Genomic DNA, 24,248 nt, shown 5'->3' on the forward strand with positions numbered 1-24,248 from the left:
CTTTTTCTATTCTTGTCTCTGCGCTTAATTTGCATTGATACTCTCCTTTCCACTGCTTGGCTCCATGGAGGGCAGTGAGGTGACAGGACAACCAGGCTTGCACGCAGCCTGGAATCAGCTTTTATGCTACTGGATGAAAGGTCGGGTGGAAAGGCCCACCATCGGCACAATTAATCTGGTCACTCAGGGACCATCCGCTGGTTCAAGAATAGCTTGCAGGTGAGTGATGGACAGGGTCATTGCTGGCTGACTGTATCAAGGCTATTATGACAGCCATAAAGAGAAAGGGAAAAATTGAACAAGGGAAGAATTACTCCTGAAAGGGACATGAAAAGCGACACAAATGCCTTCGTACAAAAGATAAGCATATGAAAGTACCAGGGGAGCCGGGCTGCTTACAGTAGTGAAGGTGGAGATCATTCTTTGAAATTGCCAAAGTTTGAATATTAATGAGAGGTCATCGTCTGACCAAAGCTCGGGTTCGATAGAGAGAAATCCAAGCTGTCCATTCTCTCCCCTCAGGTGAAAGGTGACAGAGCTGGGTGAGAGAGTTTGGATAAAGAAGACACAGTTACAGCATTCCTTGGGTTTCCAGACAGAAATTAGATTTAAGGAACTCGATCCTGTACATTACCCAAAATCTTTTATCCAAAACCAGGCTGCACATTTTAGTGATTATTTTGCAGTTGCTAAGGTTACTGACTTATCTATAAAGGTCATCAAATAAAATGGAAAAAAGGGAAGAATTACTCATAGTACCAATATTACAATTTAGTATGCTTCAAATGAATATATACACATAAAGCAGGCATTGTGGGGGGTGCTGGTTTATTGGGGCACTATGTAGAAAAGCAACAAAGAGAGAAAGTATACGTAATTTCATTCTAAAGTAATGTGGTGAATTACTTATTTAAGGATAACTCTGCTTGAGCTGTATTTGTCTTGACCAACGAATGACCTGTCACCAAAAAGCTTTACTATTGACAAGAAAAAAGTAATCAGCCGTCTCTTTATCAGAGGAAATTCTAACAGTTTTATTTTTTAAGAGAGAAAGTAATCTGACAAATAATGCAATGGAATTCCAATTTTATGAAGGCATTCTGCAGTACTTATTTAGTACTGCTACATGGGAAAGACTTACAGGATGATACCAAGACTCCATGATCATCTTTTAGATCTAAATAAATGGATGTGTTTTTATATACATGCCTCGCTTATCTCTCATCATCAAGCCTCAATCCCCAAAGGTACCTGGGCAGATGAATCAAGAAGTTGACCCGCTGGAGCACCAAATTTTTTATTAAAGCATTTAATGGAAAGATTTCAAAATCATTTACATATTTCCCCTGTGTAAAAAATTATGAGAATTGATTTCTGTAGCTTTGTGTGATATTGCACAATGCCTGTAGGAAACTGTTTAGAAATACAGCCCTGAGAAATACAGGGCTATTTGCCCTCAAACGAAAAGGCCACAGAGAATCATATTTTATGTGTCTACTTTTCAGTTTTGAGTCTTGTCTCTTTTGCTCAAGGCCCACTTCCTGCTATGATCTCCTTTCCTCTATCAGCTCGTTAACTTTCTAAATTATTTCTTCTTCTCTCCCATGTGCTTGGGAAATAGATAACTAGATTGGTTTAAATTGTAAGTAAAACAGAAGGAAGCAAGTATGAGGGCTGGAGAAGCTTAACTGGGAATAAAATGCATTAAGTTGGAGGGTATGATTTTCCTGCATTTGGTTTTGCTTCACAGAGACATTTTTACAAATGGTGCGTTTCTCAGCTATATTTCAGACAATTAATAATGCTAAGTTAATAATGGCCAGAGAAATGAGGTCTACTATTATGAATTATAAAAATAACCACTGTGATTAAGTAAAAATGCAACCCATCTACAGAACATACATCTTTTCTTTCAGCTCTGAAATGTGAAGCTGGAAATAAAAACAAACTAGCAACTAAAGGAAAAAGGTGGGATCGGTGTTTTCCTTTTCTGTACCACGAATGCAGCAGAGAGGTCAGACAGTACTGTCGGAGGGTGCTATGCCTTTTGCTGACTCAGAGAAAAAGTGCATTTGCCATTCAAAGACAGATTAAATGGGGCGTGGATCATGCTACGTGGATCGCTAGCCTCAGTTATCTGCCAAGACCAGCCAACAGTCAGTTATCTCCAAACGCATCTAAACACAGACAATTCTTTGGTTCTGTGTGGACAGAATGTTTTTGTAGAATTTTTAAGTTGGAGCAAATATTGCAAAGCAGTCAGACTAGATTTGTCCCAGGAGAAACTGACATAAATTCCTTTAGGACAGGAGCAGCCACCTCAGCCACATCGCTGAGATTGGCGGGTGATAGGATTAAGGGAGCTAGAAAGTGGCACTGTGACCTGATGTAACTCTCAAATCTGTTGCACACAGAGCCCTGGAATTGGGGAACAGCGAGAGAAAGAAGTCGCAGATCTCATGTGCATTCAAAGGCTCTGGCATCTGTCCAGACCCTTCTCCAGAAGGTAAGCCTGCCCATCAGGCGGCATCACCTAAAAGAAAAAGCCGGGCTAATACACACAGCTCGGAGGAGGGCAGGGTGTCCCCGCTAAGCATGTGCTGGCAAGACACAAGAGGATCCTGACATGAGAACATTTCTGGACAGAATCTGAGCTGGCAAGGTTCTCTGGACACCCAGGACAACTATGTCTGGAATACATAAGCTCCAACTTTGCAACGAATGAGATGGCACCCAGGGAAGCTAATGTCCTTAGGCCAAGAGCCCATGGGAAAACCAAGGGCGTTCTTATAAAGAGGAATTTTTCCCCCCCTACGTGATCATCATTCAAAAGCAGAAATAAATTTCTCAGGAAGGACCAGGGGAGAGGAGATTTAAAGCAGAGTATTACAGGAAAGAGAACGCGATCTGCTTGAATAAAGCTCGGCAGAGGTGCTATGTCTGATACCTCTTGCTTGGTACTGTGCTTGGTGTGCAGGCCCCCTGCAAGGGAACAAGACTGTCCCTGTGTGGGACCGCCCCATGGGACAATGAGAAGACGGCTCCGAGGCTTTTCTCAGCCACATATTCAAGATGTTACATATTGGCCAAAAGCGTGTCAGCCCTTCCTGCTGAACTGAAATATCATTCTCAGAGAAAAAGGTCAACAGGCCTAAAACGGTTCAAAATGGTATTTTCCAAAGGACCGCCACATACATTGCCAGAGGCGCCATATTCTAGTCACGTCAGCCTTGCGAGCTGGTTAAAGAACTTTCTGCTGACAGCTTGCTCTCTTCCCTGAGCTTGGCTTCCTCTTGTCTTCCCTCAGCAATTGCAATGAGTAAACTGCTGTTTTTATCAACACATGATGTGTAGGACACGGTAAATCCCAGGTCTCTCAATGTCGAGTGTTCTATCCGCCCTGCTGTGTTTGCTGGACCCTAAGCCTGGGCTCCTGGTTTGGAAAGAAGGTACTGGTAACTAGGAGAAATGCTCTCCAGCAAAATTCCACTTCAAGGTAAAATCATTGCTGAAGATGATTAGTGCACTGACCCAGAGAAGGGCAGGATATATCTGTTGGTGATGAACAGGATAACAGGCAGATGGAGGAAGTTCCTGCTTTACTTTCTCTGTCAGCGCATTCATCTCGCCTGATTTTCATCACCAACCATGAGCTTCATGGAGCCACGGGCTGTGTCAACTCCTAACCTCCAGACATCGGCAAGAAGAAATGTATGCTCATGGTTGACTATGATGCTTTTTTGATAAATGGACACATAAATCAGTGAGATAATAGAGGAATTTTTAAAATTCAGAAGCATGAAGAAAAATGTGAAAATCTGCAAAAGGTAGAGATCAAGGGTTTTGGCCAGCAAGTTGTTTCTCATAGGAGAAAATGTGACCATCCAGACCACAGGCTTTGGATGAAAGGACCAACGTCAGGCATCGATCCCTGTAAGACATGCATTTCATAGCTTCGTCCTGAGGTTTTACAGTTAGCAGGTCAATCGACATGATTGTAGATACAGACTGAAACATCTTCTGTCTTTATAGGTCATCTGAAGGATGCTGGGGAAGATGGAACACATCCAAGAATTTCTCAAAAGTGAAGGATGCTCAGCATCAGTTTCTACACACGTCTCTGGTGCAGAAACATCAGCCACTGTGGAACTGGTCCCTGCAGTTACTCCCTAGCGACTGGTGCATACTTTTCATTTGTCCTCCTTTTGCCTTGCAGTACGTCACACATTCAGTTCAGTGATGTCTTTTCAGCATCTCTCTAAATTCTCTATCATGGGAAAGGTTGACCAAAATGTTAGGCTCTCACTTAATAGTGCTCTGTTAATGAATTCAGAATTACCTGGGGTGCCAATGTAGTAAGAGAGCTTTCCAGAGTATAGTGAGAGAATCTCACGACAATTAGCACTGATCTGCGCTACGAGAATAGAAAAAAAAAAAATGTTTTAAAGGAGAACAAAAAAAGCTACTCACACATACACAACCCCAAAAAATAACTTCTAGCACTGGCTGAAAATGATACCATTGGATGACAGAAGAAACACACCGGATTAGCCAATTAGCATTCGCCCAAGAAAAGCAGATGCTTTGGAGAGAGTGAAGAAAGGGAAGCCGTCAAGAGCGACATCAACTTCACAATAGCCCCGACGGTTTATCTACCCAAAGGAAGTGCTACCTTGCCACGTTTTTGTGACCCTCTCAACAATTCTGGGGGGAAAAAAATGTTAGTTCAACATTATCGCAAGCCAGAATATGACTCTATTTATGTGACGAGTTGACAACATACAATTTCATGCTTGTTGAACTGATCGGTGTTATATATTCACTGTGAATATTATGAAGCTTCACCATTATAAATATGAAACAGTATACACTTATTCAAAATAACTCCAGCAGTGGCAATTTATAGCTTGGTTGTTTGTGTTCTTATAAAGTCCAAATGCCACCTTAAGAAGCTGCAGAGTGCAGAAACAGATGTGCAGTGTGACTGCGACGAAAATGGATTGACGATGACCTATGTGAAAGCAAGCTATTACATTTTGGTCTGCATGGCAGCTGACACCAGTTTGTATTTAGATATGTGACTGTTGGGAACACTGTGTCCTTAAAGCTCTGTTTAAACATGGGCCAAGACATTTGTCTACTGGACTAATTATTTTACCACCCTTCTATGGCAAGTATCACTTTTTTTCCCTTAAAAAAAAAAAAAAAAAAAAGAATGCCCACAGAACACAGGCACACAATTCCTCTACTGTGCTGCATAAAGTTACCGCAAGCACTTTAAACCTTGGTCGTGCCAGGTGAATGTCGGCAAGCATTCCAGAATGCCTGCATCACAGGATTGTACCACTTTATCGATCAGGTGCCTGGGAACAGGACGAGGCCACCAACCATCAAATCATAAGCTGTCGCAGCCACTGTATTTGGCCAGGTTTTTTCCTCCTCTTCTTCCCCCCAATCCATTCCTTTCTTTTAGCAAGCTTTGACCAATTTGCAAGTGTTCGCTTCCACAAGGACGAATTTGGAAGAGTAAAGAACAACACAATTTATCCGAATGTGGAAGGAAATGAAGGAACCAGGCACCTTGCTCAAGCTAGATATCAAAAATTTGCATAAGTAGTTTTCCAACAGCAGAGGTGCTATTCGGAACGAAATAAATTGCTTGTATTGGGTGCAAGGGCACAAAGCCTGACCAGGTCTGTGGTTGTTTGCCTGCTCATATATTTCTTAAGTACACCCAGATAGTCCTGCTAAGATCTCAAGTTACTTGTATTCTATAGGTTGACCTACATTGGTAATGGTTTATTTATTTATTCTTTTATATAATTACTCATTTTTAGGTAGAACTAAAAAGGTTGTTGTTTACATGAAAGTCTTCTACATCCTTATTTGACTTTTCAGAAATATAAATCTAAAGCATTTGAAATATAAAGTAAGTTGTTCCAGGATTTTCTAGTAATTCTTTGGTTTCCTTTATGTTTGTTTGCTTAATAATAGGAATCGCCCCTGGCTCTTGTTTTGAAATCTAGCAAGGTTATTCAGCGACCAGAACCCTAGATCTCTTTTGAACTATTTTAATTGTAGTGTTTAGAAACTCCATTCTAACAAAGTTTGCCATCCAAAATCTGCATTTCTTCCCACTTTTCCTGTTGGACTAAAGCGAAGGTGTCGTCGGTCTGTCTAGTAAATCCAACCCACGAGATAACATAATCACGTACATTCATTTCTCAGGGACCTTGGCGGTTCTTATCTCCTAGCTTTTATGATCTCTTATGAACAGCCAGGAATAGCAACCTGCAGCCTGTTTGTAAAGCCATCTTAGTCTGAAACTGGCCTTTCTCTCTTTTATCACACGGTGGTATTCTACAGCTAAACCCCATTCGCCCCAGCGAAATTTGCTCTCAGCTCCATTTTAGAATAATGTAAGTATTCCCTGCGCGTATGGAACATATCAAACGTGTCATGAAGAGCAATTATTATTTCAATGAACTGTTTATTAATAGAAGATGGTATGTGTGCCTCGCTTAGATTTATTGATATGCTGCCCATTGTATAGCCCGAAGCTACTGAGCTCACCGTCAGTATTTCAGACAAGTATCTCTGCAGTTCACCCAGCCCTGGTTCCTCTGTGTGCTTTGCTCAACTTTATTTTCCCACTACATCACCTAGAACATTAAACACAATGCTCAAGTTCTGTGTTAAATCACAATTGTTTCCTATTAAATGTTCCAAGCTACCCATTTTTATTAACAGTTACTTTATTAAATCCTTAATAACATAGATAAAATAGTTAGTTAATTTGTGTGTTGAGCCATGGATGTTAATTTGTAAACATAATAACATACTGCAATCATTTGCATAATAGCATTTTAATCTTTTTAGTAAAAGCTGTAATTCCCTACAAAATACACTGCAGTAGAAACTAAGTGACTATTGGTAATAATACAAAAGGCCTTAAAATTCTGATCCTATTATAGTGTTGGAACATACCCAAACTGCTTCCACAATCTCTGAAATGTTACTGTTCTCTGATTTAGGTGTCTGTGTCAAGAATAAAAATGAAGTATAACTGGTAGCAGTAGACTATTTCCTAAATGTAATTTAGTATTCACTGAGCACCAGCACTTTGCAAATAGCTCTGAGGCTTCCCTTCAAAGTTCAGAGCTCCAGTTTTGCCTATTGTGTGAGGAACACCAAGGAACCCACGCTAAATTCGCTGTGCTGAGGACACGGCTCTGAGCAAGCATGCCGACTGGGCACAGAAAGGTGTGTCTGCCACCGAGGGCCTGGCGACTGAGTCTCCTCCCTCCTCCCTGCCCGACCAGCCTGCTGGTGTCTCTTTGAACTGACTGACTCTGTGCAGAAGTTTGGGAGAAAATGAAAAAAAAAAAAAAAAAAGTACAAGAAATACTTAATGAAGCTATTTCTGGGTGAAAAGAAAAGAGAACACTCCATAGGGGGTTTGGTTCCAGAGCCCATTAATATCAACCACAAGACCAGTGAGAGACAGACTGAGAGAGAGAGGCAGAGAGAGGGGGAGGGAGGAAGGAAGAGAGAGAGAGAGAGAGAGAGAGAGAGAGAGAGAGAGAGAGAGAGAGAGAGAAGAGGAAAAGAGAAAAGAGAAAAGAGAAAGAAAGGAGAAAAAAAAAAGAAGGTAGTTGTTTAAAAGTCAGGCCAAGTCATTTTATGCTAGATCTGGTAATTCATTAATCCATCCTGCTGCAAACCTTGAATGAATAACTTGCAGTAGTAATGGAGATGGGCAGGTCTACAAAGTGTTAGTGTTTAGAATCTAAAACTATGCAAAGTATTATATTATTTTGGAACAGAAAAGGCATAAAAGTATCTCTTATCATCATTTTGGGACAAATGGTGTAATGGATAAGAAGTCATTTGTCTTAGTAAAAGTTTGCCCTTGCCAAGAATATGAATGTGTATTTCATTGTGTATCTCTCTCAACTTTTCCTTTGCTCTCATTCTGGCTGCTTGTAATTCAGCATCTTTGGCAGGCTATAGTAAAATACAGTATCCAGCTTTGCTTTCAAACTACATACCTCAGCGTGCACAGTCTTGAAAGTAACCTGAGAGGTTAAAGAAGAAGGCAAAAAAATGGTCCTTGCAAAATTGTTTTACATCACAGGCAATTCATTTTATAAAACTCACAATAAAAGTTTTCACTGCTAAAAGAATAGGCACGTAATTATAGGGACAAATTAACCTTGTTAAAAATGTAAAATCTAAGGTAGGAAGCAGTGGAAGAACAATTTGGCTTAACGAGGCAGTCTTTAATGTTCATCTTTTTATCTGCTTTGTGTGCTGATCTCATTCAGAGGTGAGCCATCTGCTGGGCTGTATTTCCACGACATTGCATATAGATAGGGTACGTGGGCAAATAGACACAGCATATGTACAAGGTTACTACACAAGCACACACAGTTGCAGTTGCTATACAAACGGACAGTTTGTCCCATGCAGCATCCTGTGTCTTGATTACTTTGTCTTTGAAGTAAATCTAAGAGTCAATGAGCCACTTTTTCCTGACTCCTCTCCAAGTTTTCTTTCTTGTGGTTATGGGTCTCCACTATCCTGGCTTCAAAGATATCCAGGTGGAGTCATTTTTACTTAAAAGACGCAGTTGAGAGTTGGGGAGGTGGGAAAAGCCTAAGATGTGCCCTTAAATGGCTTACCCACTTTTGGGGGTACCCAGAATATCTGCCACAAATTAGTTGGTCTATATCCCCTCAAAACGAAAAATAGTACACTCTACAATCATTGTGCCTAATTAAACATATCGATTCTCACTTTCCAAATCGCAAATAGCTAAAAACTGAATCGACTTCCATGAAAAACAGCTGCCAACCTCATCTCTCGTAACCACAACCTACATTCACAAAAGCAACAGCCAGGAAAGTCAGTGAAAAGATGGTCATGTAGCTGGCATCCCGTGACTTGCTATTTATTCATAGGGGCTGATGCCAAAAGACACAGCCTTGTGGGTCAGAACTCCTGAGCCATATTTTTCTAGTGGTCAGCATAATGGTGGGGAAGAAATAGGGTGATAAACCAGATGTTCTCAAGATAAGGCAGATGTTATCAAGCCGAGGAGTCTAAAACAGTCTTTAACTGAGGTGTGTAGATTAATGCATGTGCATGCGCACGCGCGCACACACACACACACACACACACACACACACACACACAAAATATTTAGACTTCCTGCAAGATAAGCTGACAATAGAAGTTGAAACTAATGCAGCACACAGGCTGGGCCAGATCATTGCTTCCTGATTTGTGACTCTCCATGATGAACATTTAACTGATTTATACCCAGAATTTGGAATTTTGTGGTAGACTACAAATGCAAAGATAAGTACAACATAAATTTTTAAAATACTCCATAAGTCTCCATGAGTTTCAACATTCTTCAATGTTCTTATGTTACAGCCAATTATCTCCCCACTTAAATGGCTATTATTTTCTTACTTGAAGTCTATGTTCTCCGTAAGTGTTATTACCAAGTGTGGCAAAAATCTGGATGTGGGCTGTAAATTTAATTTAAATGACAAACATCTATTGATTGCAAATTGGAAATTCCAGAAATCTCGAATCCCTCTCTCTTGTGCAGGAATTCAGTCTCTCTACCATAACAAAGGAGAATTTATTCTCCCGATGATCAAATTAAGGTGCGATGGTTTTCACGCACGTTTTTTTTTTCCCCCTCTGTTTGTTTTGTTAAAATTCCAAGAGGTTTGCCATTCATAGAAAAGACGGTCTGACCACAGGCACGGTCAGAAGCAGGAATTCGTTAGCATGGAAGACTGCAGAATTTCCTCCAAGGAGACAAGTGAGAAAATGCAGACACCAAGTAAATCTGTGGGTTGGGTTAAAGATGTTCTGCCCCTTTAAAGCAGCAGGAGGATGGAGAGTCCCTTTGTAAAACAACTCACAAGTCTGCGAAAGTAGTTGAGCTCCTAAAGGTGAGCAGAAACTTAACCAAGAAGATATCCGTGCAGTTCTATTTCTCTTCGGAACATTTTTTGAGTTAGCATTCTTTGCGACGTCCCTCTCTAACCTAACTCATATTCATCAGGGCTGATGGAATTTTCCTTCGAGGCGTTTCAAAGTCCCCGAATTTCCCTGGACACTGTCCCTTCTGCTGCCACCTTGTCCCTTCCCCGCACCTGCACTGCATGGGGTTAGAATGTGGCCGGGCCTGCCGTCGAGTATTCCTTCCTTTCTGCTTGTCCGTAGTTCTTACAGCTATCGGAATTACCGCTCTTAAATACCATCTCTGTTACACGGCTCTGCTACTTAAGAAATCTCTAATGACACCTAATTCCTACCATGTAAACTCTAAACACTGGGTTCGCATGGCAGGCCACAATTTTGTACCCACCCTAAATGCAAATTTACTACTAGGCTCTTGTTCCCATCCATGTATATTTTCTTTGAGTAAACCAAGCTCTTTGCCTACATATTCCCTCTATGAAAACACTTCACTCTTATTCTCTTAGCAGCCTTGGTGACATTATTTTTGCGGATTCCTTTCTTAGCCAGGATACACACACACACACACACACACACACACACACACACACGTACATGTATACACAGTCTTGCAATGTTTCCCAGTTGCTAATCTATGTAATATATAAATAACTATGCATACAAAGATACACGTGCATGTATAGAGGAATATACAGTCTTACATTGTGTTTCAATTGCCAATATATGTGGCTATATATTATGTATATGTATATATGCATACACACACAGTCTCACATTGTTTGCTAATTATATTTCTTCATTTGGCCTCCCTAACTTTTTTCTCTAGGAAATAGATCTCTTGTACTTTATATATAACCTTCACAGTATCTAATACAGACCACATCACCAAAAAATACATCGCGGTTAACTCATTAAGCATGCTGCAAATATTTATAGAGCACTTACTTTCATCTGTTTTCTAAGAAAATGTCTAGGAAAACATCGGTGAACAAGACAAGTAGGTCCTTGACACCTAAAATGCTCACAGACCACTGAGTGGCTAAGATTGATTTTTTTTTTAACTTTTTGAAAAATATAGAATATGTGTCCATTTTAGAAAAAAAAAATAGAATATAACCAAAAGTCAAAAGAAGACATGTAAATCATCTATATTTCCATCAGAATGATCAAGTATTCTTGCAAGCTTTCATCCACCATTCCTTCAGTGGAACATCGTAGGATACCTTACAGAGACGGCAAGCAGGACATTGTTTCCCACGTTTTCGCCTGTAAAAGTTCACAGTGTCAGACCTTACTGAGAGTTCGGGCAATTACCCGATGTGAGTACGGGCTGCAGCTGTGAGCCCTTCTCTCACATTAGCACAGGCAGCCTTCAGATTTTTATTGTGAGAAATGACCCACTCAAGACAACTACAGTCTCATTTGCCATGTTCTAAAGAACCCCAAGTAGCTGCATTCGTAAATAACAGACAAATGAATGAAAGATGCCCATTAAAGCAGGTGTTAAAATAAAGTCGGGACAAGGTGGCCCACAATGACCCAGAAGGGGCTATGTGCTATTTAAACTAACCCCATGCCACCCGTCTTTACACACTGCCATGCTGTAAAAATAGTCCTTTATTCTCTTCCTTCAAACAAAGCACAAAGGCAACACAGGGAAGGAAGTTGTGTTGCAATATTCTGAAGCATAAATCTTGCTACCAGCCAGTCCAGGGACAGTATCCTGTTTTCCTGACACATGGATCAGATTCACTGGACGCTGTGCCTATAGGCCTTGTGTCCTGTTTTTCTAGGCGGCTTCTGGATCGTACCTGGTTACCTGCATTTACACATCCAAAGATAGGTTGTGCAAGCAGAGGTCGCTGTTTGTGAGTCCAGTTACTCAATCAACGTGTACAATTGCGTGTTGGCCCAGCTTGCTCCCACTCAGGAATTCACTCTTTCCCAAATGGTGACATTCAATTTCATTCCTTTTTTTTTTTTTTCTTCTAAAGCTAAATAAAAATTTAACTTAGATTCAAGTGTATGGAAGAGGCTAAAGGAAGAAACGTCTATTTACTCCCAGCATTTCAACATCCTGCTGTACTATCTGTCGCTCTCAAAACCCCTTTCTCTCTGCTTTGATTAGAATTCAGAAATCCCGTGGCCTGTTTCCAGAGGGGTCATCAGTGAGTCAGGGAAAAAGGTTTCACTAACGGTGCCTTATTTTATTCTGGGATTCTGAGGTAGATAATGCTTGTTACTGGCAGATCAGAGGTGGCAGAGACTGTGACTGTTTGGCGTGCTCAGGTACAAGGCCTTCACAAATGTGATGAGGCAGGGTTTTGAGAACTGGAGGAAAGTGAGCACGGGTTGAAGTCCACTGTGAGAGCTTTAAAGGCACAGGCTCTGGGAAACGACTTGATGCAACATGCAGCTTTGGTAGAAGCAACATGAAGCTGAGGACATTCAGGGGTTATTTTGTGGCACGTGGGTCTTCTTTGCAGGGGAAGAAGCCAGACAGAATTTTAAAATTCCACTTAGGCTCAAAACACATTTTTTTTTTTTTCCTAAAAGATGTCTGACTTGAGCACTAGAGGGGAAAGAGTAGAGGCATCTGGGCTGTATGCAAACGCTGAGGAAGCGGCTGCTATTTGTAACTGGTATTGCCACGCACACGACCTTACCCTTTGCATTGACAAAGAAGAATGGGTTGGTGACTTCACCGAAAACTGTTGTGGGGATTTAACGAACACATCTGTTGTCTGTCACTAAGAACATTCCCAACATATCAATCCCAAGGCCCTGGGCACCTCGATAATTTTATGCGATTATCTGCTTCTTCATATCTTGTACCTTAACTACATTTTCTATTAGAAATTTGACCAATTAATCTTTAGTGTTTTATAAAGGGAGCATTCAATGCCTTTTTTTTTTTTTTACACAGGGTTTCACAACCATAGAAACTTTGTCACTTGGGGCCAAAGAGTTCTGTGTCGTGGGGAGCTGTCCTGTGCATTGTAGGATATTTAGCAGTATCCCTGGTCTCTGCCCACTAAATGCCAGTGGCATCCGCTGGCTCCCAGCCCTAACATTAAAATCTATCTCTAGACATTGCTGAATGTCACCTGGGAAGCAAAACTGCCTTCAGTTGAGACCCGCTGGTTTAAAATGACCTAATGAGAGATTAAAATAAATTTAAATAATTCTGTCAGTGGTAGAAAGTTACATAGGGAAACAAAAAGGGATTTGCTCTCTTTGTGGAGATTAAGTATCTACAGATAACTAGTTGCTGAACCAAAGGTATCAGAGAGAAGTACCTCATGCAGGTGCTGCAACATGAAATATGGGGACATAAGTTACGGAGAAAGTTGCCTTTTGTGAAACCAGTCCACCAGGAAGCCATTGACTACCATGTGATCTCTCTCCACCTTTTTTTATTTCCTAACTATCACCTACAAAGTGTATGGCATTCATCCAATATGGAATAGCCGATTTTTAGATAAGAGGTCTATAGAGATAGACATTTTCAAAAGTACTGTTTATTTAATGCAGCATGACTTAAAATGCGCCTGTAACCTGACAAGTGTACTGAATGAGGAATGTTCAATTTACCAGTTCGAACCAGCCAAGTCCTCACATGAACTTTTTAAGACCCAACTGAGAAGCCTGGGAAAGTATAACTAACCACAAACCATCAGCATTTCCTCCACCGTATTCCTGATCCCCAGCCCTACCTCCACTACCTTAAGACTCTGACCCATGTAATGCTTCAGACGTATTAAAAAATCTTAGCCGTCGGCAGGACCTACTGCCACACCAGCTGACCAACTATCCCTGCTTTCATGTTAACCAACACTGAAAGGAAAGATTCTGTTCTATTTTTAAATACATTGAGCAAAGAAGCAGCTTGATATGTCTTTGTAAAGGATGGCTGTCACCCAAATTCACTGTGACTCTATTTTTATCAATGATATAGACTTTGAAGTCAGATAAATGTGGGGTTCAAATCCCAAGTCTTTATTTGTCAACTGTGTGATTTGAGAAAAATCACTTAACCTCTCTGAGATTCGGTGTCTGCACATGTAAAATGGGAATGGGAACACTAGGACCTAAATAGTAGGTTATTTTGAGATGAGATGACATCCATAAAGCACAAGTGTTCCAAAATGTTGGCCGTTTTGTTATTACTGTTATTGTTATTAGCTTTACGATATTCATAGTTCACTCACTGTTTGACAAGCACTTATTCAACACCTTCTGTGTGCTCGTTGCTGGAAATACTCAGTAAATATTATAAAATTGGTTTCTTAATGACTCAATAAACATTTATTCTGTGGCTTTTATGTGCTGAGTGCTGGAAAAACTCAATAAATATTGTAAAATTGTTTTTTTTAATGACTGGAGATTTCAACCAAATAACATTGAAGTATAAAAAAAATCTCTGCTGGCAGATAAAAAAATACACTTAAAGTGTTTTGTATGGAGTGTGGCACATAGTAGGTAGAAAATGTTAGATGATGAGGGTGATGCTGATGGTTTCGATACTGAAAATTAGATCGATTTGGCAACTTTTTATTCAATTTTTATTCGATTCACTTGGCAGAGTACTCACTTAATGTTTGTCTCCATAAAAAAACAACAACAACATATTTTTGATAAAATGAGTACTGATAATGTGAAAAATAACTTTTTTCCTCAAAGTAACACTTTTATAGGAGCATATTAATATTCTTTATTATAGGGTAGGCTTCTAATAAGAGTATAGGTAGAGCCTGGGAGGTAATTCTCACTACTGAAAGACAATTAAATTTTGACTAATTTATAAGTAAATATTAGAGTATTTGGTTTTGAAATTTCCAAGATATATAGAAATCAGAGATATGTATTAAAATAATAATAATAATAATAATAATAATAATAAATTGCTCACCTACTCCAAAACAAATAAAGGTAGACATTGTACTCTTTGGTTTAAAAAAACGGCTTCTTTTACATTAATTTATACTAGGTACCATTTTCTGTGGAAAATAGGGATAAACAGGAAAATAGGAATAAACAGGTTTAGACTTTAGTTCTTCTTTGTCACTATTTCTTTCACAATCCCTTAGTATTTCGACACAGTTTAATGCACTCTGTTGTGAGTCCTTAGCCCCTTAATTCTCAAAAAAAAAAAAAAAAAATCCATTTGTTTTCCAAACACTGTTTTTCACAAAATAGGAAGTACCTAACTGTAGTAAAAAGACTTTTGAGGACAGCAAAGTAAGAAGTTTGTATGCTTTTAGACCAATAATCACGTTAGTTTGGCTCAAGCCAAGCTGAATGGGAAATTAATTTTCATCAACAGGTATCCTTACCTCAAATATGTTTGAAGGCTCATTGTTGTACTGATTGGATATTATTTCCGATTGGTCACTGCACCACTTGAGTCCACCCAGAAAGCTGTCTGTATCCAAGTCGTTCACGTCTAGTTCAGAAAGGTCAAGTTCAGGAAGATCTGGGCAAAGAGGCTGGTCTTCACCAACCAAAGCAGCACACTGCAGGAGGCGGGAGGGGGGTGAAAAAAGCTTTCATTAACTTCAGGAATTTATTAAACTGCAACAGCATGTGAAAGGAATTAAGCCTGGTTAATTCAACGACACCACGAAAGCTGGTTTCCAGGGTTTTAGTCACTAGAAAAAACATCCTAAATTCTTTAACTCACTTTACTCCCAAAGGAGACTTTGCCCGATCCATCTGGATCCCAAATTCTACCTCCAAATCCATGGTAAATGCCATGCTTCCATGAAGCCTTCACTGTTTCTTCCAGTTAGAAATCAGCTGGATTTGTTTGTGCCTCTTTGACAGTTAGCACTTCCCAAGTTTCAAATTGTTTTCTAGTTAACGATATGCAAAATTTCACTCCACCCTTAAGAGTACAATCCTTTTGAGAGAGGGCTAAAAATTCGATTTTACCTTGGAATTGCTATCACACATAACAGAGAGAAAATAACGAATTGCTAAATGAAAAGTATAACATAAGAACTGTACTAGGAAAACTTTCTCCATTTACGCTCATTTTAACCATTATAATCCATTTAATTCATTTAGCAACTAATGATGCAAAGTCCTTTAACTTGTCCATGGTTCTCTTGAACGGTTATTTAAATCTTTTACTTGACTTCATGTATTTCTGAACTTTATCTTGACACAGGTCAAAATCAATTTCCTGTGATGAAGGACAAAAATCATATTTTTTTCCTAAATGATCTTTATATCTTTCACTACGTGTAACATGCAAGTCGTGTGTGTGTGTGAGTGTGATCACCTGAGTTCTGTAAAGAAAAACCACTACAGCACACAACTATATATATATAATATACATATTCTATAATTTATGTATTCCTAAACTATGTTCTAAGTGAATTCAAAGGAACTCATTTTCTTTGACGCTTTAAAAATGATTTCGATATATTGAGAGGTTTAAAATATCTTCTACTGTGGATGGGCTACTTATCACCAAGGCAATTTCAGATTGGCATAGTCTTCCACCCCGTTATCAAAGAGGGGGTCGTCCAACCTCCATCTGGGTGTCGGACTGCTGATTCCTCACTGAGCACGGTGAAGAACCCTACAGAAACTTCCTAGCGCGGGGGTCTGGTGGTGCAGAGACCGAGGACATTATGCACCTACGTCCCAAGGAATCTAAATCGGCGGCCTCACACTCTGAAGTGGCAGCCTCGTGGCCTGACCTTCCGGGGTCAGGAGAGATGCTGTGGACTCGTTCACAACCAGCGGCTGCTGGGCATAAGGCTGGAGATCCTGCTTGACATTTAGATTTTGAATAAAATAAGTTGTATGCAGATATTGCTCTCGAGCATCCCTGTCATCCTTGGCAGACTACATTACATGGGTCATATGCAGCAGCGTGATCCTGGGGACCACGCTGGGAGGTGGATGCTGGGTAACGGAGTCAGCAGTCGGTAAGGGGAGGCCGGGAGCAGCCTGACAATCCCTGCAGATCCTCCCCAAGACCACCAGGCCCCAGCAAGACCTCAACTGCAGGCACAGAGGCAACACAAAGAAAGGGCAAGCCCCTCATCCAAACTCTTTCCTTATCACTTTACGGGTTTTTCCTTTTTTATTATCCGAGGTAGCCCAAAGTTACAGATCACTGCCCTCGACTAGGTTTATGAGTAAGTGGAGACCCAGCCGAGGAGATTTTATTCTGGCGCCAAGTTCCTGTTTTGTTTTGGGTCTAATGCTCCCAGCCTCCGTTCTTGCCCCCACTGCTCATCCTCCAAGCACAAACACTGCCGTGTTAAGTCTTCCACAACGCAACTGCTTCAGAGACAAGGGGGTAGCTTCTTCAATGGTGCAGAAACCACTAAGATTTCCCTGGGGGATAGTTCTATTTAAGAAAACAAACAAACAAACAAATAGCATAAACAACAAAAACAAAAAAAAATAAAAGTTAGAAATCATCAGATCTCCATACCCCGCCTAAGCATAACTTAGAAACCATGTTTGGGGATGTCCAATAGGGGAGCAGCTCCTTGCTCTCTCTTTAACTCCCCTCTCCAGGCACCGCTAGTTCGAAACCCTTTAACCTTTCATAAATATGTATTTCAGGTCACTTTTAAAAACCATTGGAAACATCAGATCAATGTGTTTTATAGTTCTCTGTGCTATAATCCACCTATTTCTTCCCCTTTCTCCCTCTTTCTCATTTTTGCTTTTATGTTATGAAATGCATGTGCTCTTGCCAGGGCTGACAAGCTAATAAAGTCAGGGCTTCTGAATGTGGCATTATCCTGATAATCTAAAACACATTAGTGGTAGCGAGCGTTCCTGTTACTCATTTACATTTGGCCTTTGGAGGATGCCAGACTCACCAGTCCTGGCTCTGTAACTGTCCTCCTCTGCCATGCTGATATTTATCGCTTCTCTATACATCGGTAACAGGTGTGTTCTAGTGCAGTTACACACACATGTTCTCCTGCTTCTCTACAGCTACGACAGCTATTCCACAACGGTAGCCTTAATTTTAATAATAAGATTTAAGAGGATAAAGCAGTCACTAAACACAAAAGCCTAATTATTGTACATTATTTCACCCCAACAGACTTTTCTCTTAGTTAAGGAGCAAACAATAAATTAGCTTAACTGCACTGATGATAATGAATCATTATAATTAAGTATAATTCTCCATTAACCTTTTGGAGGTTTTGTGCCTTTGATGGTAAATTTTAAAGAGAGGGAGAAGAAAGAGTGGACTTGACCACATTAATTATACTCATGAAAAAAAAATCGTACTTCATAAAAAAAATAAGTTAAGACGGGGGAAAAGGGGTAGGGTGGGGAGCAGTTAAGAATGAGTCTCAGTGGAGTGTCTGTCACATGAATCATCTCTGTCAATCTTAGTAACCTTATTGTATATAACCTTCATTAAACTATGAAACTCTGGGGACTCTGAGTAGCTATAGTGATACAGGCCTTTATTAACCAATGTGCTGTCCTGTCATTATGTGCAAAAGGGCATAATACGCTTTAGGATGACAGCAAACATTAATGATTCAAAAAATGAAAGCTGCCTGCACTACCTGCTGCTTGTAATATTTTAGACTGGCGGAGGTGATTTTAGAGCTGCTGCCACCAAGGCAGGGCTCCTAGCAGCTTGCTGCCTACCGCGCCACAGAGAAGCGACGGGCCAGTCTCAGCCAACAAACAGACAGCTCAAACCCCAGCCGGACAATTAGCCCAAGATCTCACCTCCGTAAGACAAAAATAAAAGGGCCACTGTCCTCAATGGCTCTGATGCTTACTGAAAAGTGACTGCAGGAATTCCAATGATTAAAATAAATCTGCCATATTTCCATACGATCTGGTTCCTCAGTCAACTCCTAGCAGCATCAGGAATAATACAAAATGGAAAAATGAAACTACAGCAGCTGAGACCACAGCGCTACTCAGGCGACCACCCAGAAGACGCACCGGCTACCCGAAGATAGTTAGGACTTTGAAGCCACTTATAACCCTGACTCATAATAGCCACGGGATATCTGAATTATCCACATCTATTCCGCCTTACCGAGAAATCGCAATGAGATAAGAACAATTACAATCCACACATATGATCTGCCAAGGCAAGAGAGCACAAGCGGAGCCAACATTTGCAAACCCAACAAAGAGTTAAGAATCCACGGCATGCCTGGCTAGATAGGAAAAATGCGCTCGCAGCCGGCCTTAGCCAAATTATTTTCACTTTAGATGTGTATCGCTGCACCACATGGACATCTTATTTAATCAAATCACGTGTGGCACTCGATCCTCCCCCTTACCCTACGTGCCCCCAGCTACCCAGAGGGAGCCCTCGCAGTCCTTTGCCAGGTTCATTGTGAGCAGCTCGGATCCTCCGTGCACTTCAATTCGGGTCCATCTCGCCAGAGTCCACTGAAAGTTTCACTTGTTTCCCAAGTTGCCCAAACTTTCCGAGAACATTGCATTGTGCAGAATGCAAACACGCCAGGTCCTCGTCCCCCAGCTAAGTCGCTCTAGACTCCAGAGATTACAAGGAAACGGCTTGCGTTTTTCCCTCGGTATGAATTGTAGCCAGCAGAGACTGTGGAATTGATGTATTGCCGTCTATTTTTATACAAGCAGCGAGCAGCTCCACACACAGTCCTGCATAAACTCTATTCTCTCTCCGGCTTCAGGCAGCAATCCGTGGTACAGCGAGATTTAACCGTTGGCTTCCCTGCCACCGATGCTAACGGAAAACCTCGCACTGTAAGGCATAGATATTATTTTCTATTTGCTGGTCAAATCTTTCATCTACATAGAAGAGTTCTAAAGGAGTCAGCTTCATTGTTTTGTGTTCTGTAGGAAAAGCAATCTAAAATAGTCCAGCAGGATTACTTAGAATTTTGCGAGTTCTCTGTCTGATGAACACAGAGACACAGAAAAAAAAAAAAAAAAAATCCAGACTAGAGTCAAAACTGACTCTGTTTGAGCACATCCATTTTAATATTTTTATCTTCATCTTATTATAAATAGAAATGGCATTTTTCCAACCAGGCCACTAAACACCACTGGAAAGACTTCAGCTTCTAATTCATATCAATATCTTAGAGCATAAATATTGCATATGAGTAGAAACAGAGCCAAAGGCACATGGAAAGAGTTTCCAACTGCAACAGATACAGATGACAGCAGCTAAGCTTTGATTTGCTCAAGGCATCTCAGAGCCACCTTAAAATAGCAAACTTATTGGAGTTAAGATAAGATTAAGATTCCTTTCTAAAAGCTCCTGCCCAGGCTACTTTTCTGCCTCCTCTCCTCACCCAAGCCCTTCCCCCCTTACAGGAATAATTGCATCGCGAGGAAAGCTTCAGTCCTGGCTGCAATGCCGAGCCCAGCCCCAGCTCACCTCGATGTCACTCCATACAGAGTCCTGGTTGCACATGTCCCACGCCATCCAGCTCCTGAATGACGCCAGTCAAGCTTTTTCAACTCCAATCCACAGTGACACAGAGCACACACTCATGCAGGCAACCAGCCCCTTACTGAGAGTGAACTGAAGGCACCTGTCTTACTACAGTCCCCAGTCACATGACAAAGCTATTAAAAAGTAGGCTGGGCTGTCACTCACCCAGCCTCCCTTCTCCTGTGCAGCTAGCTGCTCAAACTCGTGACGTCACTCAAAGGCAGCCCTCTGCCTCAGTGAAGTAACGTTAAAAAAAAAAAAAAAAAAAAACGGAAAGAAGAAAAAAAGAAAGGAAACACTTGGACTTTTGGAGGCTTTGAGCATCATGCTGTGATTAAAGCCAGCTTTGAATGCCACAGACTCTAAACGGAGCCCTGGCCATATAATAACTAAAATCCTCTGCAATCTTTTTTTAATTTATTTTCCTTCCAAAACAAGCAAGTGGCAAAGCGCCCTGTTTCATGAGAGTAACTATATTCTTAACTAAATGTGTACTCTCTAAGGACTAGAATTCTAAGACCTCCAAGTGGACTCTAGCTAGGTTTGGGACTCAAGAAAAAGCTTATCACATGATGCATTTTTATGAGACATTTTCTAGTCGAGAGAAGTGTTTGAAAGCAGAGAATGGGGAATTCATTTTTTTTTTTTGCTTGTTTTATCAACAAAACAGCCTGTATTAAGGTATAAACAAACTCCTCCACCCAGAAATGGGCTGCCCCTGTGGCAGTAGGGAATATCAGCTCCTGAAGTGTCGCTGCAGAGTGCTTTGCTCCATATAAGGAGAACAAGCAACAAAATGCCATCCTTTCAGGTCCCTTCTAATTATTTCCATTTCTCTCATAGGCTCCCAGAAAACAAGTGTGAGTCAATACAGTCGCCGCTCCTGTGCCCAGATCAGCTTAGTTAGTTTCCCGGCTGCCTTTTTTTCGTACATGTAGCATTTCCTCTCTAACTGCCTTAGGGTGCCTTTTTGAATAAACACTGGATTCCAGCCCTAGTGCCCTGGGTTGTGCAGTTTGTGTTCCAGATCAAGAATGTCCGTGGAATGAGGGAAAAACACCAACATGCTATTAACAAAAATATTCATTTCTTGAGCTTTTTGGGTTTCTCGTTTTTTTTTTTTTTTTTCTCCCCAGCTTCTACTCTGAGACACCGAGGGCTAATGCAGGTGCAACTGTTTTATGATGACACTACATATTGAATACATAACAAACTCGAGATACTAGATATCACTGAAAAACACTTTCCATAACACTACAGAGCTCTCATTTAACCCTTCCGAGTTCCAGGAACGTGTATACATGTATAAATAGGTATATTTGTGAATATATGTTTTTATAAAATTCGACGCCCAATGTGCTTTTCAAATCAGCTCAATTATTTTACTTGATAATAACTTATCTGAAAAAAAATTCTCCATGTATTTAAAAATAGTTTTTAAAGCACTATCAACTTAAACTCCTCTTCTATCTAGGTTAATTTAATGTGTTCTCTACTGTTCACCTCTTAGTGAAGAAAAAAATGGTAATTTGCTCTAACATATACTTTAAAGTTGCTCAAATATTAAAGTGAAAGAAAGAAGAACAAAACAAAACAAAAATACAATCAGGCTGCTTGTTCTTTCAGACCACACATATAAGAGATGTGTCCACTCCAATATCTGCAACAAGTTGCTAGTAAATTTCTGAATAATGTGATGAAATTGACAGTTTGTCATTATTGGACGTACAAAGATGGCTGAAAGCTTTGACATTTGAAGTTAGCTGAATACATGTCATTGGCACATCTTCCCTCTTACAAATAGTGGAAAATTACTGTAGTTTTAATTTTCTAAATCAAGAAAGAACTGGAAAATACAACCTCGGCAAGGCTTTCATGCATGCAATTAGTGGCATTACTCTGCACTCCCCACAAAGAAACACTAATTTTCCTCGAAATTATATTCTGATTTAATGTAAAACTACAGTAAATTATTAAAATTCAGGGAAAAGGTCATTGGCTCTACCCTCAGCACAGTCAACTGTGAAATAATATTGGTCACTTGACCAAGAAGAGTTGATCTTTATTAATTATTATCAAGTGATCCCTGTGTCATGATATCCTGATACTTTTCGTTGTGCTGATCGAATGCTAGGCATCCACTACATTTTTTTTTTAACCCTATTCATACTTTATAAAGAAGTTCTTTACACTGGAACATTCTGTATTATCATTTTTGATATTTTAACCTGTTCATATTGTGTTGTCGGGTTCTCATTTGTCTTTTTGCCACCTAATTTCACTTTTTCTTAATTGAATCAGCACATTCACTGAAACCAGAGGTGGTTTAATATGCTTTTTTTTTTCTTCACCATCACACAAAAAAAGAGTTAGTTAGGAGTCAAAACATTGAAGTGATTTATAAACTACAGCATACTATATTTTCCCTCAAATTTCTATTACTGTACAAATCAAAGTATAAATAGATTCTTGGGACAAATTAGAGTACCTTCCATTATTCTTTTTTTAAGTCTCAAAATTACAACGTGAAGAGAGGGATATTTTAGAGGTCTTGTACTTTGCTTAATTAGCTCTTCAGATTAAAATTTCTCCTCTGTCCAGTTTTTTCTTTTCTCAGGAGAACATAAATTGGTAGTTGCTCACCAACCTTGGTCTTTTCTGGCTTCCCAGGCAGTTTCTATATTTAATTCTGTGTCTGCCTTGACTGTTTCTCTTCCTCCCTCCCCGCAACCCTCCTTTCACCCCTTCATCAACTCTGCCTTCGAGATTTCCAAACGTTTAGTTTCAATCAACAAGAATCTATTGAAATCTTGCTGTGTCCACAGCATAGTATCGGAAGGATTGCCAAGAAGGCATGTGACAAAGGCACAAGGGAGCACGCAATTTTAGGGAGAAGGACAGCCTTTAAAAACAGAGAATAATTTAATATGAAAAAAAAAAAAAACGTTTTTTTTTCCCTCTCAATATCCAGTTTCCTATTCTTAAAACACACCCTTTTTAGGTACAAGGTCCTCTGACTAACCATTATAATTCACACCCGAATCAATCCCATTTTTCACAACAATAGAAAGAGGAATTTATTAACATCTGTTGAGTGACCCTGATGCTGCAAATCTACACAGAGCCTAGATTCTATCCCAATAGAATTTCTTCCTCCTTTGATTTACTTCATGATTCCCCAAACTCCTACATTGGTGGAGGAATTAGCATCTGTCCTTCGAGTTAATGACAAGAGAGAAAATAAACCTTCAAGAGAATAATATAATTTTATGACAAAAATATTTGACCAGGTATCGCATTTGGGCTTCTTTCCCTATTCTTGCCCAAAATGACAGGTTTTCCCACGCCCCATGTATCAGACAACTGCCCACTTCTAAAACTTAAACACAATCAAACTCAAATACTCAGGATTCAAATACTCAAGTACACAGTAGCAAAGACATCTGGTTTTGATGTTATTTTTTGTACATAGGTGAGAACTCGGAGAAGTAATGAGCTATTAGTATAAGTATCTTTGCCCATTTTCAATAAGCTTGTAATAAACAATACAAGAATAAGTTTGATACTAAATTTCTCAAGGAGGAAAAGCAGAGAAAACAGATACAGCAGAGCTTGCATGAGCTAGACATTAAAATCAGCATCTAATAGGTCATATCTCTGTCAACTTAGTCCTCAAAAATGCCAGATAAAGATCATCTGTGTACCCATTTCACAACTGAGAAAAATAAAAGCCAAAAGTTTTGATAGTAGCTGAAACGAACATCCAGAGTCCTCAAAGTCCTACTAGGAAAAACTAAAG

The 24,248-nt window shown here is 40.1% G+C and overlaps 1 protein-coding gene across 9 annotated transcripts in view; it reads right to left on the minus strand.

The window, feature by feature from the left end:
* Nucleotides 1-24,248, minus strand: part of PPARGC1A (PPARG coactivator 1 alpha) — a 599,446-nt gene that overhangs the window by 77,958 nt on the left and 497,240 nt on the right. For 5 of the 9 annotated variants that reach the window (XM_016154829.2, XM_016154831.2, XM_036227557.1 and 2 more), the window contains one exon: nt 15,342-15,521. In XM_016154829.2, coding sequence (XP_016010315.2) covers nt 15,342-15,521 — 180 coding nt within the window. The other 4 variants (XM_036227556.1, XM_036227558.1, XM_016154830.2 and 1 more) reach the window with 4 other exon arrangements.

Source organism: Rousettus aegyptiacus, unplaced genomic scaffold (assembly GCF_014176215.1).
Source record: "Rousettus aegyptiacus isolate mRouAeg1 unplaced genomic scaffold, mRouAeg1.p scaffold_m13_p_10, whole genome shotgun sequence".
Lineage (NCBI taxonomy): Eukaryota > Metazoa > Chordata > Mammalia > Chiroptera > Pteropodidae > Rousettus > Rousettus aegyptiacus.